General features: G+C 33.9%; 1 protein-coding gene across 1 annotated transcript; it reads right to left on the reverse strand.

Moving 5' to 3' along the window:
* Window positions 1–3,315: 3,315 nt before the first annotated feature.
* Window positions 3,316–11,023, reverse strand: LOC106466141. The gene is made up of 5 exons (XM_013926383.2): window positions 10,972–11,023; window positions 7,196–7,221; window positions 6,371–6,511; window positions 5,332–5,649; window positions 3,316–3,801 (listed from the first exon to the last, which is right to left on the reverse strand). The coding sequence occupies exons 1-5, from the start codon at window positions 11,021–11,023 to the stop codon at window positions 3,316–3,318; spliced, it is 1,023 nt and encodes a 340-aa protein (XP_013781837.2).
* Window positions 11,024–14,398: the final 3,375 nt, after the last annotated feature.

Below are 14,398 nucleotides of genomic sequence, written 5' to 3' on the forward strand. Positions count from 1 at the left end.
CATCTAAATCATTTCCCAATGAGTCAGTGGGGTACTTGCGACGCTAAACTCCGGAGTTCGATTCCCAGCAGTAAATAGGAGACAAATAGCCCTTTGTGTAGCTTTGTGGTAAAACACTGACAACAGCAACATTTAAATGGATATGAATCTTCTCAATTTAAATCACTTACCGCCGGCCTTGATGCTACGTTTTTACATTGGTTAAAGGTTGGAAAGTTATATTTGTTATGAAATTTTCTTAGCTTTATGCCTTACCTGATGTGAAAACTGAGTAAGGGTAGATTATTATAAAACAATCACCATACGTAGTCTTAGTTAGACCGTCTTACATTAGTTACATTAATTACAAAGTTACCATATCATAGTTCTATTCTTTCAAGTTAGATATTTGTAATCAGTTTTTTTATAACTATGGAATATGAAATTTGATTTTGTAAATTTATGCCTACAGAATCCTAATTTTAAAAATGGAGGTTTACTGTAGTAGTAGGCTTGTTCTGTTAGAATTTCGAAAGTTCGCGAAAAGCTACATAATGGCTATCTGCACATAACTGTCCCTAAGTTTGAACTAATAGACTACAGAGGCTAAGTGTGTTAAATTAAAACAATTTTGGAACCTCACCACGTCGTTACATTCCACGTCACCGTGTCCAATCATCTTTATATCAGAGATTTTCAATCTGTGATGCGCATATCACTGGTGGTGTGTGGAGCTAATGTCGGTAGTACGCGAAAAAGGTAGTGTATAAATTATAAAATTTGTAATAAGCCTACTATGACCATCCTACGTACATATAAAAACAACTCTTTTCACTTCTAGACTCACACTCGGCCTTCATAAACTTGCCAATGTTTTCTCCCCTTCAATTTAACAAAAACCATGACATATCTTTCCTATTAATGGGTAATGTTTAAAACATTAATTTTTGCTTCTAGGGTGTGTTTTTTATATTAAATCCGGGTTTGTATTTCAAATTTTGTTTTTAACAAAAATTGGTACCAGAGCCTTAAAAATGTGAGAATCACTGCTCTATGTGTGAATCACGCATCTCGACAATAGCCTTGCACTGTAGTTTCTAAAACTAGCCCTATTTTTCTATATGCTTTCCATAAACCATGTAGTGTAAGAGAATGGTGATTTCCAAGCGCTTTCAACATAGGAACATCCTTCTTTATTATGCTGTGTACTGTTGCCTGGGGCACATAGACGGCTTTTCTTATTGAACTTTGTGTTCATGGATTCTCATCTGTTACTAGTCGCTGCATTTTGTTTACCACGGCTAGAGTATACGACTTGTTGTAGGTCTCTTTCTCGATGTTTCTGGTGCCCGAAGTTGATTCCTGTTCCTTTGTTTTCCAATTATATTAAATAGAATGGGTATCCCAGTCTAGAAAACTCTGAATCCAGATTTGAACACATATTTATAATCTAAGCGTATGAATATTTTGCGCCAAATAGGCCTCTTTCATATCCTTCCTAAGAGCGATCGATTTTCTGTGTCATCACACTACCTACGAAATGCCAAACAATGTAGAAATGTAGTTATCATACATTTCGTTCCATGGCAACTTTTATCGCTGTGGATCTCTCGTGACTTGCTGATTTGCACAATCAACATCATTTTAATCTAAAGTACTCATTCCTTTAGAAGGAAGACAGTTAGTCAACAGCCAACTCTTGTTTAATCGAATAGTCAGGTTTTACGATCACTCTTCTAATTCATCCACATTCCCAAAGTGCAAAGTGTGTTTTTTGCGGTAGCGGGACGCGAACTAAAAAATTCTCGCATTCATAGTCAAAGCACATTAACAACTTGGCCACGTCTATCCCATTATTAGGAAAAAAAATCGTGTGTTTCATGTCAACATTCAAAATATTGATATATGTTTCTTTTTCAAGAAACTTATTACTGATTACATACGTATATGTGTGTGTGTGTGTCCTTCTGTTTTGTCTACCTGGAAATGCAGCAGTAAGTTGAACATGACGACAACATCTATAATCTGATTTTTTTAATATATATATATTCCCGTTGTAAACTTCTTCTTTTGAATTTTAAACTTTCATTGCATGGCTATAAATTCAATAAAAATATATTTTGAAGATTGGATAATGTTCTAGCTGATTCATGCCATGTTTTATTTCTTTTCTAATAATTTTCTGACATCGTTTCGGCTATATTTGTTGAATGACTGTACAAGTTGAAAAAAAAAAAGTCAACGAAATTTTTTCAGATCATTGTCAGTTATATTCAGAACCAATACACAAGAATTCAGAAAAGATACCACTACAAACTGTGATAGCCATTGTTGTTTGGATATCTCAACAAATCACATAATACTTTATACTCGATTTCTTTAGAACAGAAGTATTTATTTGTTAACACCAACAGTATATACAAATCAGCAACGAACCAATTGTTATAAACTCTGAAGTTTACAGCCAAGTTACTGGGAGAATAATGAAACGTAACAAGGTATGTTTCGACGATGATGAAGGTATGTTCTGGTGGTCATATTTTTTAAAACTTTACTTTTCTGGTTATTCAAAGTTGTTTAAGATAAGTAAAGAGACGTTTAGAAAAGTAGCATATATATTTTGTTTATCTTATTCAACAGACCATATATTCTTAAGAAACTAGAAAAAACAGAATTAGAATTTATTGACAGAAAACGTAAAGAAAACACACATAAGAATATGCGATAAAATCCGTTATATTGTAGAACTTTCACACATCAATTCCTATACACAACATGATTGTGGTAAAACATAATACACAACAGGCTGCTAAGATATCATGTCGTTCATTAAAGCATGGACGGAACATTAAAATACAATTTAAAAATCTAACTGAAGGAAAAATTAGTTACTAGTGTGACAAAAAAAGAGGGGGATTGCAATTTAAATTTTAATAATGGCTGAAATGGAGCTGTGTTTGAAATACGTGATTTCAAACTACTCCGAATTCAGAATATATATATTATAGACTGCTTACACTTTTTTATTATTTCAGCATTAAAAAGAATGAGCTTACAAAACTGTTTAAAATAGTTTTCAAGCTCAAACTTATATTTCTAAATTATAATTATATGTTTTTTTTTTATTTTCGAAAGTCCTCCTGGTTGAGAAAATGTGGCAATACTGGATTATATTTTTAACATCAGTTACATGGAAACCAAATTGTATGTCCAAGCCAGAAAGAAGTCCTTCTGAGGCTATATTCGAGGCCTACTAGTCCGTGCATGTTTATAAAGGACTTGATAACATGTGAATAGACAAACATGAAATATTATGTGACGACTATTAAAGAAGACTTAGTTGTATACGTCATCAAACTGTACACTAGCACCTCCTTGATCCTGTGACGTCGACAGTGATCCTGTAGAATCCCTATAAGCATTGGGATTGTATCTAATAGGGATTCTAGCTCCACTGTTACCACCTGCTTGGACGCGCGACTGACTCTGAGGAATACCGGAGACCTGAGGAAGTTGTGGCAGTTCAGGAAGGTTAGGGTAATTAGGTTGTCGAGAGGGGCCAGGGGCTTGAGGTCTGGGTCGTGGTTGGGGTGCAGGTGCATCATAAGAACGAGGCCTAGAGGCGGGTCGCGATGCAGGCGAACCACCAAAGGAATTAGACCTAGGAGCAGATCCTGGCCCAGAAGCATCAGCGCCAGAGCCACTAGAGGTAGCTTCTGGAAATCCAAAGTCCGTGAGAGCTGGAGCTCCTAGAAGAAACTCTTCGGGATAGTACCGCTGGTAGTAGCGAGCTGTTTTGTTGGGTCCTTCAAAATCGATGGTCTGAAACATAAATAACGTGCAACTGTTAAAGATTAATGTTTACCATAGATATAAAAGGCTCTTATGGCTAGAAAGAAAACCGAAAGTATTCCAAATCTATACTATAAATCAAGTTGTATCTGTTTATCTGTCGGTAACGAAATGTTTTTAGAACACTTACTTTATTTAGTTTCTCATAATCGCGAGTTTGATAGCCATTTAAATGACTGTTATAAAATTTTAAGAGTTCTTGGGTACGGCCCAGATTTCCAGGACATCTAAAAATAGAAGTTGGGGGTAGTAAGTATGGGAAGTAATTACACTGGCCAATTGGGGTGAATTTTTATAACATTTTATGCTAGTGCCTAGTAGATCTACATGGCAAATAACGCATACTCTTGTCTCCCCATTTGTTTGTTTGTTGGTTGAATCTTCGCGCAAAACTACTCGAGGGCTATCTGCGCTAGCCATCCATAATTTCAACGGGATAGACTAGAGGGAAAAAAGCTAGCCAATACCATCCACCGTCAACTATTGGACTACTCTTTGCCAACAAATAGTAGGAATGACCGTCAGATTATAACATCCATGGGGCTCAAAGGGTGAGCATGTTCGGTGAAGGTGTTCAACTCCGCGACCCGCAGATTGAGAGCCAAGCGCACTAACCATCAGATCATGTTAGACCTGCCATCCTGTTATCTCCTTGAAGCCAACGAAATAAATTCCGCGACTGGCAGCGGATATTTTGGTTAATACCTGCTAATATACACGACCTGAAACACAAACATTTTGTAATTTATATGATACAGGACAATCAAGAAACCTCAACAGCATGTCCACCGAAATGGCGTGGAGAGTGGGAAAACCCACATTGGAAGGCTCTGTCCCTTGCAGCTCCACACGTTTCGAGATATTAGAATTTAACATTTTTTCAAATCTCCCTACACTGTGACTCCCACTGACATGAAAGTGATATTTTTTTGGAAGGGCAGGGTAGTCCAACTATGTAACTTGAACCGAAAATGATATTTTCAATCAGAAGAGACCTAGAAGGTGGGTAATAGTAGTTTGAAAAAGCATCAGACCCCTACGAAGCTGTATAAAGAGAGTTTGAGGTAATTTTTATAATTAAAAAAGAATAAATAGACACTTATTAAGAACAAAAATGCCATTCTTTTCTATTTAATAACATTAAATCCCCTTCCTCCTCAGTACAAAAATCATAGAAACGCCACTGTAAAACCTTAAGGTAAAATAAGGAATTGTGAAGACCTTTACGTACAACCTGTGTGCTAAAAGATTCAGCCTATTAATTGAAAGGTTAGTTGGATAAAAACAAGAACAAAACAAGTGCTAACAAACTTTTAGTATCCTTGTGTTTCCAAGTGTGAAAATCAATTTATAGGTTACGTTTTCTTGCTGATAAGTGTAAACTCTATAAACATATAATCAATCAAACTCTAAGGACAGTAATGGTCGTTGGTTTCAGCTCTGGTTCTGTGCATATTAACTATTTTTATTGTGCTTTGTCTTTTTCAGATTCTTACTTACTTTATACAAATAGTCGTTGACTATGTGGTATTTCTCAGATCTGTCACATATGTCTTGATCAGATGGCACACAGTTTAGATGAACCTGATGAAATACTGTTCCCTCAGGACACATCCAGGAGTAGCTAGTTTCTCCCGCACAGTAATGGAAGACTTGACAGTTTATGCTGTCATCTGCATAGTAGCCTTCGTTCTTTCCAGAACAGGAAAACGAGGATCCTGCCAAAAGCACGGAGAGAGGATCAGGAGTGGTAGGCCCATCCTCTCCATCGGAATAACCACCATTTCCATCTAAAGACTGCTGAGGGGCTGTATCATACTAGAAGAAGTACAAGTATTTTAAAGACATACGTGATTAAAGATCAAATGAAATATAAATTGAGTTATGTAGACTTAGGTATCAGCTGTGGATAAATTACATTTTACCCAACATATTAACGAAATACCAATATCAACGGAAGTATCAACAGTGTTATGTCTTGGAGCATACAAACATATTCCTGCCATTGATAAATATACCATGTAAATATGATTAATAAGATATTACTTCTATATTTCAACAACTAAAAAGTAACAACTACTGAATATTCGAAAGTTAAAATTTCACATTGTGCTAGCACTTCATTAAAAATCCCACCAATAGTAGTTTTTTTCTTACCTCTGTAATATGGATAGTGGTTTGTGGGGTGTTTATAACTGTGTTTAAATCAGAACATTTTCTATCTTTTTTGAACAAAATATGTACATAGATTCTCTCTCTCTTTCCACAAATTTGGAAACATTTTGCGACATAAAACAAAATGTTACACAGTCTAGGTTGAAAGTTATGAATTAGAATAAGTGGTGTTCCTAAAGTCCTTTCTGAAACTGTAATACTGATCTGAAGTATAATTTGTTATTGTAACGTATTTGCAGTATCAATAGTATTGTTTAGCTTTATAATGACTTGTAGAACACTGAAGACTCTCCCTTTTCTAGTGATTTTTATCATATTATCAAAACATCAAAAATAGCTATTTCGAAATATTTCTAACTGTTACCTTAGGGCTACCACGAGGAGCTGAATAGGGTTGGGCTGGCTGGGCTTGGAACTGACTTTGCGGAACTTGGTAAAGTCCACTATCTCCCTGATCACCTTCATTCCTTGGACCTGGGAACTGAAAGTCTATCTGACGCTTTTCCTGATAGTAAAAAATATATGATTATTATCAGTTTGTTTCGTTTTAGCGGAATGTTGAAAAATGACAACTTTGTTCGAGTTTATGTTTGGGAAAGATCAAGTTTGTTTGAAGTTAAGCACAAAGCAGCACAATAGGTTATCTATGCTCTGCCCACCACGGGTATCGAAACCCGGATTCTAGCGTTGTAAATCCGTAGACATACCGCTGTGCCACTAGGGAGGCAGAGGAAAGATCAAACGACGAAGTAAAAAATATTAATTTACTTACGTAAATATATATTCTAGAGTTTTCATTGCTTTACATTCTTAAGAATAGAACTGAAATTATTTTACAGGTTTATCTCTTTAACAATTATAATCATAGATATGCGTTTATTTTCAATTTATGTTTGCATTCAGGAAAATTGATATTGTTCAATAATTTATTGGATGAATCCCTTTTCAGCATAAGTATTATTGTTAAAGTTTTTTAGAAGATTTTTCGATCACAAAACTAAATTAAAGCTTAAATCATTATTCTATTTCAAAGAGTCTTCCGGTGACTGAGCTTGAGGGATGAAAATGCAAATATTCAAGGCTTGATTTCCGTGGTGAACACACCGCAAACAGCCAATGTGTAGCTTTGCTTTGTGCTAAACGTTTAAAAAAATCAAGAAAGTACATACAGTATGTAAGGACAACTCACCCTTTCTTCAGCTCCGACGTAGCCACCTGTAAGAAAGAGAAAAATATAGATAAAATCCCTTCCAAAATTTATTTAAGATATTCAACTATCATGCTCGTTCCAATTCTTGGATTGTTTTAATACAGTGACTATATTAGTGGGTATTAAAACTGCTTATTGTGTTTTCTGAGGTACAAATAAATCCATGGTAGGAAGGCTAAATATTCTAATAATTGAAATAATAGTGTAAATAACATTAGTGATCTGAGTTCATTATTTTTATTAAAATCGTATATTCAGTTATTTAGAAAAATATCTTAAATAAGCTAGTTGCTAATTTATGTAATTAAAAATATGATAAGGAATAAAACCCATACCGAATAGAAGAAAGGCGCAAAGTAAAAGTTTCATTTCCACACGTAGTATCTGGAAGTAACAAAATCAATCGGTTATCTGAAATCATTAAATCATATGAATTTCACTTTTATCTCTGCATGATTTTCAAAAGCGTTAAAAGACAGTAAGGAAACACTACGTTCATTTTGCAATAAATATATACTGCACACACACAAGATAAAAGTGAAAACGTGAAATTGATGAACTTTTTAACATTATTATTTGTGCATTACAAGTATTATACCTTAATAATTGATCACCAATTTACTAAAATAATCATGCATGGTTTTAAAAATAAATTTCACTCTATAGCGTTACGCGAAAACACGTTTTTAGTTATCTTTAAAAATACAACAAATGTTTATGTAAATATACTGAACTAAGTGTATTTCCAAGTGTAGACTAAATTCCTTCACATACAGAAATAGAGTACACCAGATATCACCACTTGCAATTACCTGTTAAATATCTATTCTTCTAAATTACAATTGAGCAAAACATAATTAATTTGTTAACTAATGGCTTGCCTTCAAATTCTATGCAACTATGTCGTATTATCTCAAAATGTTAATTAGTTACGTGTCGTAAGATCTTAATAGAAGTAAATTAAATTTGCTAAAATTTTTTATGATTAGTTCACTTTACTATAGAGTTATCTTAAATATTATCTAATTCTATGAAGATCTTACAACACGTAACCATAATTAACATACCTCAAGAGAAGGAATAGTTTTAACTTGGAACATTACTAATTTTTATCAAAAAATATTTATCGTGTATGTACCTAGACTGAATACCATAACATTATATGAAAAGCCGAAAAAAAATATTTTCGAGGTTGCTTCAATCATTAAGCCCAACCTTCCTCCCCGGTAAGCAAACAGTAAGTTTAAACGCTAAAGATATGTGGTTTGATTCCCCGAGGTAGAAAGAGTGCCAATTGTGTAAGTTTGCACTAAGAAAATATCAATCGTCAAGAGACAGTTGAAGAAATGCTTAATTTGTGCAGAGAAGTTAAACTTACTTCAACAAGAAAATACGAAATGTAATTAAACTACATCCAAAGTTGTACGTTGAATAAATAACTAAACAAGTATTAATGAACTTGTTATTGTACTTATAGTAAATAAGAAAATACGAAATGTAATTAAACTATATCCAAAGTTGTACGTTGAATAAATAACTAAACAAGTATTAATGAACTTGTTATTGTACTTATAGTAAATAAGAAAATACGAAATGTAATTAAACTATATCCAAAGTTGTACGTTGAATAAATAACTAAACAAGTATTAATGAACTTGTTATTGTACTTATAGTAAATGTAAAATAGCATAATTTAATTAGACACTACCACTTGAGGAGTATAGAATAATCAACTTCAGTGAACATGGAAGTGTAACCATTTAAGCATTACACCATATCAAACAAGGATAAATACACAACTATCAACCTGCAGTAATCGTTTTTAAGAAACTTGATAAATCTAGTAAGTTTCACTACAAAAAAACAACAACAAAAAATACCCTAAGTAGTATGAAACTAAATTAAGACTTTTTACGCTCACAGAGCAGTTTCAATGACTAGAAAATAATAAATTTTTCTATTGCTCCTATTGTCAATTTAACAGTTTTATAAGCATGAAATTCAAGTACTCACACGAAACTTGGGCAGTGTTACCAAAATTAAAACGAAAGTGGCCAGGAATGATTATCCACAATATTACGTCTCTTCCTTTACGAAAATGAAATCGCACTCAAAGAACTCGTCTTTTATACGCCAACGTCGAGGCATATAGTGTTTAGATTGACCTACTTTGGAGTTTGAACCAAAGAAAGTAAAACACCAAATGCAATACACAAATGTATTGCAGTGTTGCCCAACTTATGACCAGACAGAGTTCGGTACTTTACCCGAAAAACGTGACCCGCCCTCTTCATCGGAAGAATCAGCCGGTTCTACAAGAATTGTAGAAGAACTAACTGTGACCTAGTTTTTCAGGTTTCCTTTAACCTCCGTTTATTGTTTAAACATGTGAGGTTCGTTATAAATGTTCAGGTTTAGCTTCACCGACGGAAATGTTTAAAAATTGTTTATAACATTCGAATTATAAGTTAATTATAAAAGATAATATTGTACTTTTTTAAAAACTGACCAAACAGGACAAGCACAATTTGCTGGTAAAAAACAAAAAACATATATTATTTACAATACCATATAGCATTATTCTAGATAGCAGTACTGAGTTGTAGGCACGTAAAATTAGAATTGGTGAAAGTTAAATAGAAATAGAAATAATGTTTTAGGTTTAGGTAGATTAAAAAAAAAGTAGTAAAAGTAAATACGAAATCAAAAGTCACGTAATACAAGTAGAAGAATGTCACAATAACATGAGTTATCAATGTTCAAAAGTGGCTGTAAATATATATATATTGTTATTGTTGTTTGCTATAAATCTTGTTTGCAAACCAGATAATGTGAGTGGATAAATTCCAATAAACTGAATAGTAGGCCAGTCCTAAACCTTTCATATTTTGAACCAAAGTAAGCTACCTGTTGGGTTATTATTCCGACTATTTGGGGATAAAATTTTCTAGTCAGTTTAATCTAAAAAACTGGTTCTTTTTGTGTTTGTTAATATATTTAGAAGGTGGTGTAAGTGATCTTTGTTTGAAGTAACTCAAAAGATGATAGTTTACTGAAACCTGACGTATTAACACATTAATAGTTTACTGTAACCTGACGTTTTAACACATTAATAGTTTAATATAACCTGACGTATTAATACATTAATAGTTTACTGTAACCTGACATATTAACACATTAATAGTTTACTATAACCTGACGTATTAACACATTAATAGTTTACTCTAACCTGACGTATTAAAACATTAATAGTTTAATATAACCTGACGTATTAATACATGCTCTAGTGTGAGTAACACGTGGCTAAAGCTATACGAGTCTGGATTAACTTATTATAACAGTCTTCATCCACTTTTATATTATATTGGGTTTATTGTTCTGGTATGAACTGAGGCACAGTTGATGAAATGGGGTCTAACTATTTTAATATTAGTTTGACTAGAATAGGACGCATTTGTACATTATTTTTTCATTCATTGGTTAAGGCACTCGACTCGCAATCTGCGGGTCGCGGGTTCAAATCTCCGTCCCGCCAAATATGCTCGCCCTTTCAGCCGTGAGGGCATTATAATGTGATGGTCAATCCCACTATTCGTTGGTAAAAAGAGTAGCCCAAGAGTTGGCGGTGGGTGATTATGACTAGCTGCCTTCCCTCTAGTCTTACACTGCTAAATTAGGGACGGCTAGCGCAGATAGCCCTCGCGTAGCTTTGCGCAAAATTCAAAACAAACAAACAAACATTGTATGCGACATACGAAATGCTAGTCGGTTGCTTAGGCAACAGTCGAGAAGGGCACACCACGACATTTTCCAAGGAATGGTACACATATCTTTCCATGTTACATCAAGAAGAGGTTTAGTATGTCGAAGAGATTGCTTTTGTTTAGTTTGGTAAAGGTGAAGAAAATATGCAAAACTAATGGTTTAAAACTATTAACCTAAACTTTCTACAGGTTCAGAAAATGGTCAAATTGTAATTATCAAACATACAGTTGGTTTAAGGATGCTGATGTTACTGTACGTTTTCAGACTCTGCAACAACACAGTATAGATCACTGAAAGAAATTTATTCGGCTAAAAGCAGAAGTTAATTACGAGGAATTTAATTATGATAGGCCGAACAGTATAAATATATATTAAAAATTAAACTAACTTATGATACTTGTAGGTGTGGCAAAATTGACTGTACAGTTGGTATTATACGGTTGGTACTAAATAAAGTATTACGAATACAATTGGAACCAATTTAATTATTTTTCTTTTCAGAATAATAGTTAAACATTAAACTATGTTGCAAGTGAAATATTTGTATAGTCACTTTTGCCCTACTCTGTTTAAATATATGTATGCCCATCAGTTAAACATATAAGATCATAATCAGCACATCATTATTACTTAACAGACTGGTGTTTTGATTAAGAGGTCAACACACACGATCATACATAAAAGTTGCAATAGTTTTTACACGAGACCCAAAACTCGAACACTTTCGAATAGTCCACTCTTCTTCTTCAGGAGAATAAAGGGGAAGATTGATATTCTATCAATATTTCCACCATTAATAACTTTTGACGTTTTAAGAAATTGTAAATGAATTTATTCTTTCGTTCATAAAAATTGCGTAAGTAGCACCAAAAGTTGACATTATGAAAAGATCACATTATAAAATTAACATTGGGTTAAGATTTGAGCGAACGGGTCGTCAAACCTTCTTTGACGCGTCAAGTCCTGTCATCTGAGACACTAAGAATACTCCCATAATAGACACCTATGTTTTGAAAATTATGTTGGTTCGAAAACCAAAACCCCGTGTCAATCAACCATTTACCTACTCTGTGTTTCTAGTTCAAACCTAAACTCTATGTTAACTAGTCAGCTACTCAGCGTTTTTATTTTTAACCAAAATTCCATGTTAACCATTTACCTACTCTGTGTTTCTAGTTCAAACCTAAACTCTATGTTAACTAGTCAGTTAGCTACTGTTAACATAGAGTTTAGGTTTGAACTAGAAACACAGAGTAGGTAAATGGTTAACATGGAATTTTGGTTAAAAATAAAAACGCTGAATTAGCTACTCTGTTTTTCTATTTGAAATCTCAACTCAATTTTAACCAGTCAGCTACTCAGCTTTTTTATTTTCAACCTAAACCCCGTGTTAACCGTACAGCTATAAAGCGGTTTTATTTATAACCTAAACCCCATGTCAAACATCAGCTATTCAGCGTTTCTACAGGAAAATTGGGCATTGACACAGAAACATCATTTCTGCCGGTGTACATCAACAATCGAAAGTTTTTCAGCGTGTTATTCAGAAAAATCAAGAAGGAATGTTATGTAGTTTGTTTATTTAGAAATAAAATCATCAACAAGAACGTGCAACAAACAAATAAGGAAAAAGACTTGTCTTCACAACTTTGTCTTAGTTCATGTTCCTAAAAACAATTACAAAAAATTACAAAAATAATCTACTTTATAATGGAACTATATTTTAAGCGTTTGTTCTAATCAAAATTGTGTTTTGACACTTCATTAATTCTACGCTTATATGAATAAAATAGAATAACGAGAATTGAATGTTAAAACCATTGCGAAATAGGATCAGTTGAATTTTTTTTTAACAATGGCGTCATTTCCACACAAAACAAAATAATGAGGATTTCGACGTAAACAAACTTTAAAAATAAAATTTTATTTGTAGGTGAATTCGATTTCCACTTTCTGTACAACTGTTGCTTTGGGTTTCTTTTTTCTTTTTTTGCTCTACTTCAGCTGTATGGTTACAGGTGACTAACGGTTTGGTTTACCTGATTAGATTTCTTACGATGATTTCTCACAAACTGACCTTTTCGCAATGTTCACATTTACAGTTATTCGCAAAACATTCCATACACAGTCTTACTTGCACCTCATAGCGACCACAGAATGACGCACTTATCTTTGACGATATTAATGCTTTGTACAGCATTGCTAAACTCAAACTTACGTTCATGCGTCAGAATCCTTTAAATGGAACTTAAGTAATTTTAGTTTTAGATGTCCTTTTTAAATCATATACTGCAAATATGGATTACTGAAAAACTTTTAAAAGTTGGCGACTTCGTTCAAAATGTGGAAGCTTCCAAAGAATATAGAGATCAAATTTTTCTTACACTTTTCGCACATACTCTGCTTAACAGTTATTTATCATGATAAAAACTCTCACTTAGAGCACGGAATCAGAATATTGATAAAGCCCAGAGTTGTTCTAAATCAGTTCTTAAAGAATCAACTGGTGAGTCTTCAATAGCATTCCAGACATTTTTTGTGAGATTGAAGTGTGGTGACAGTGTAGGCCTCTCTATTCGGTCAAAATCCTAATCTTCAGGGAATATTACGACCAGTTTAGAAAGCGGGTGTGAGATTTAAAATCAGTTAGGCTGAAATGAGGGGCAATTACACCAGCATACGGTAACATAAAATTGGTAGTAGGTGCATTCCCTATAACGTTTGACATTAATGGCACCATTCTACAGGATGGAAAGGTCGGTTCATCCATCAGTACTTATTTACTTCCGCACCATACTACTACCATTGTCATATGTGTCGCATTCCCCATACATTAAAATTTCTCGTAATCAGCACGTGTCTGGCTCAAGGGTGAAACTAGATTCATCTGCACAAAGAATATTGGTCCCTATGTCGTTGTTCTATGAGATATACTTTTAGCAGTATAACAGGTGAACTGTTTACAACAATGCACATCACTTCACTGGCAACTGATGTACAAGCAGACTTTGAAAAGTCCAATTTTAACCTATTGAACATTGACATCTGCCGAGTTGCGGCTGTGAAATCTGAATCAGTCTTGCAACAGGTACTCTATGATTGCGGCGAGTTATAATTGACAGCTATCGGTCGATCTCCTTATGTTATGGATGATAAACTAACTTGGAAGTGATGCCACATTCTACTAAGACAGTTAGAAACACTTGCAAACAATCGTAACAGACTTCTCTGAGGCCTCGCCATAATTCGTGGTGTATTTCAAAGTGACAACTTGGATAAGATTGTATGAAATCGCTATGTACAGCATATATAGCAAATATCCAATCGTTTGCATTGCAGATCACACGAATGATTATCAGAAACTGATCTGCATATCAATGAACTGACAATCTTAGTAGCATTATTTTATAACAGTGT

Source organism: Limulus polyphemus, unplaced genomic scaffold (genome assembly GCF_000517525.1).
Source record: "Limulus polyphemus unplaced genomic scaffold, Limulus_polyphemus-2.1.2 Scaffold2166, whole genome shotgun sequence".
NCBI lineage: Eukaryota > Metazoa > Arthropoda > Merostomata > Xiphosura > Limulidae > Limulus > Limulus polyphemus.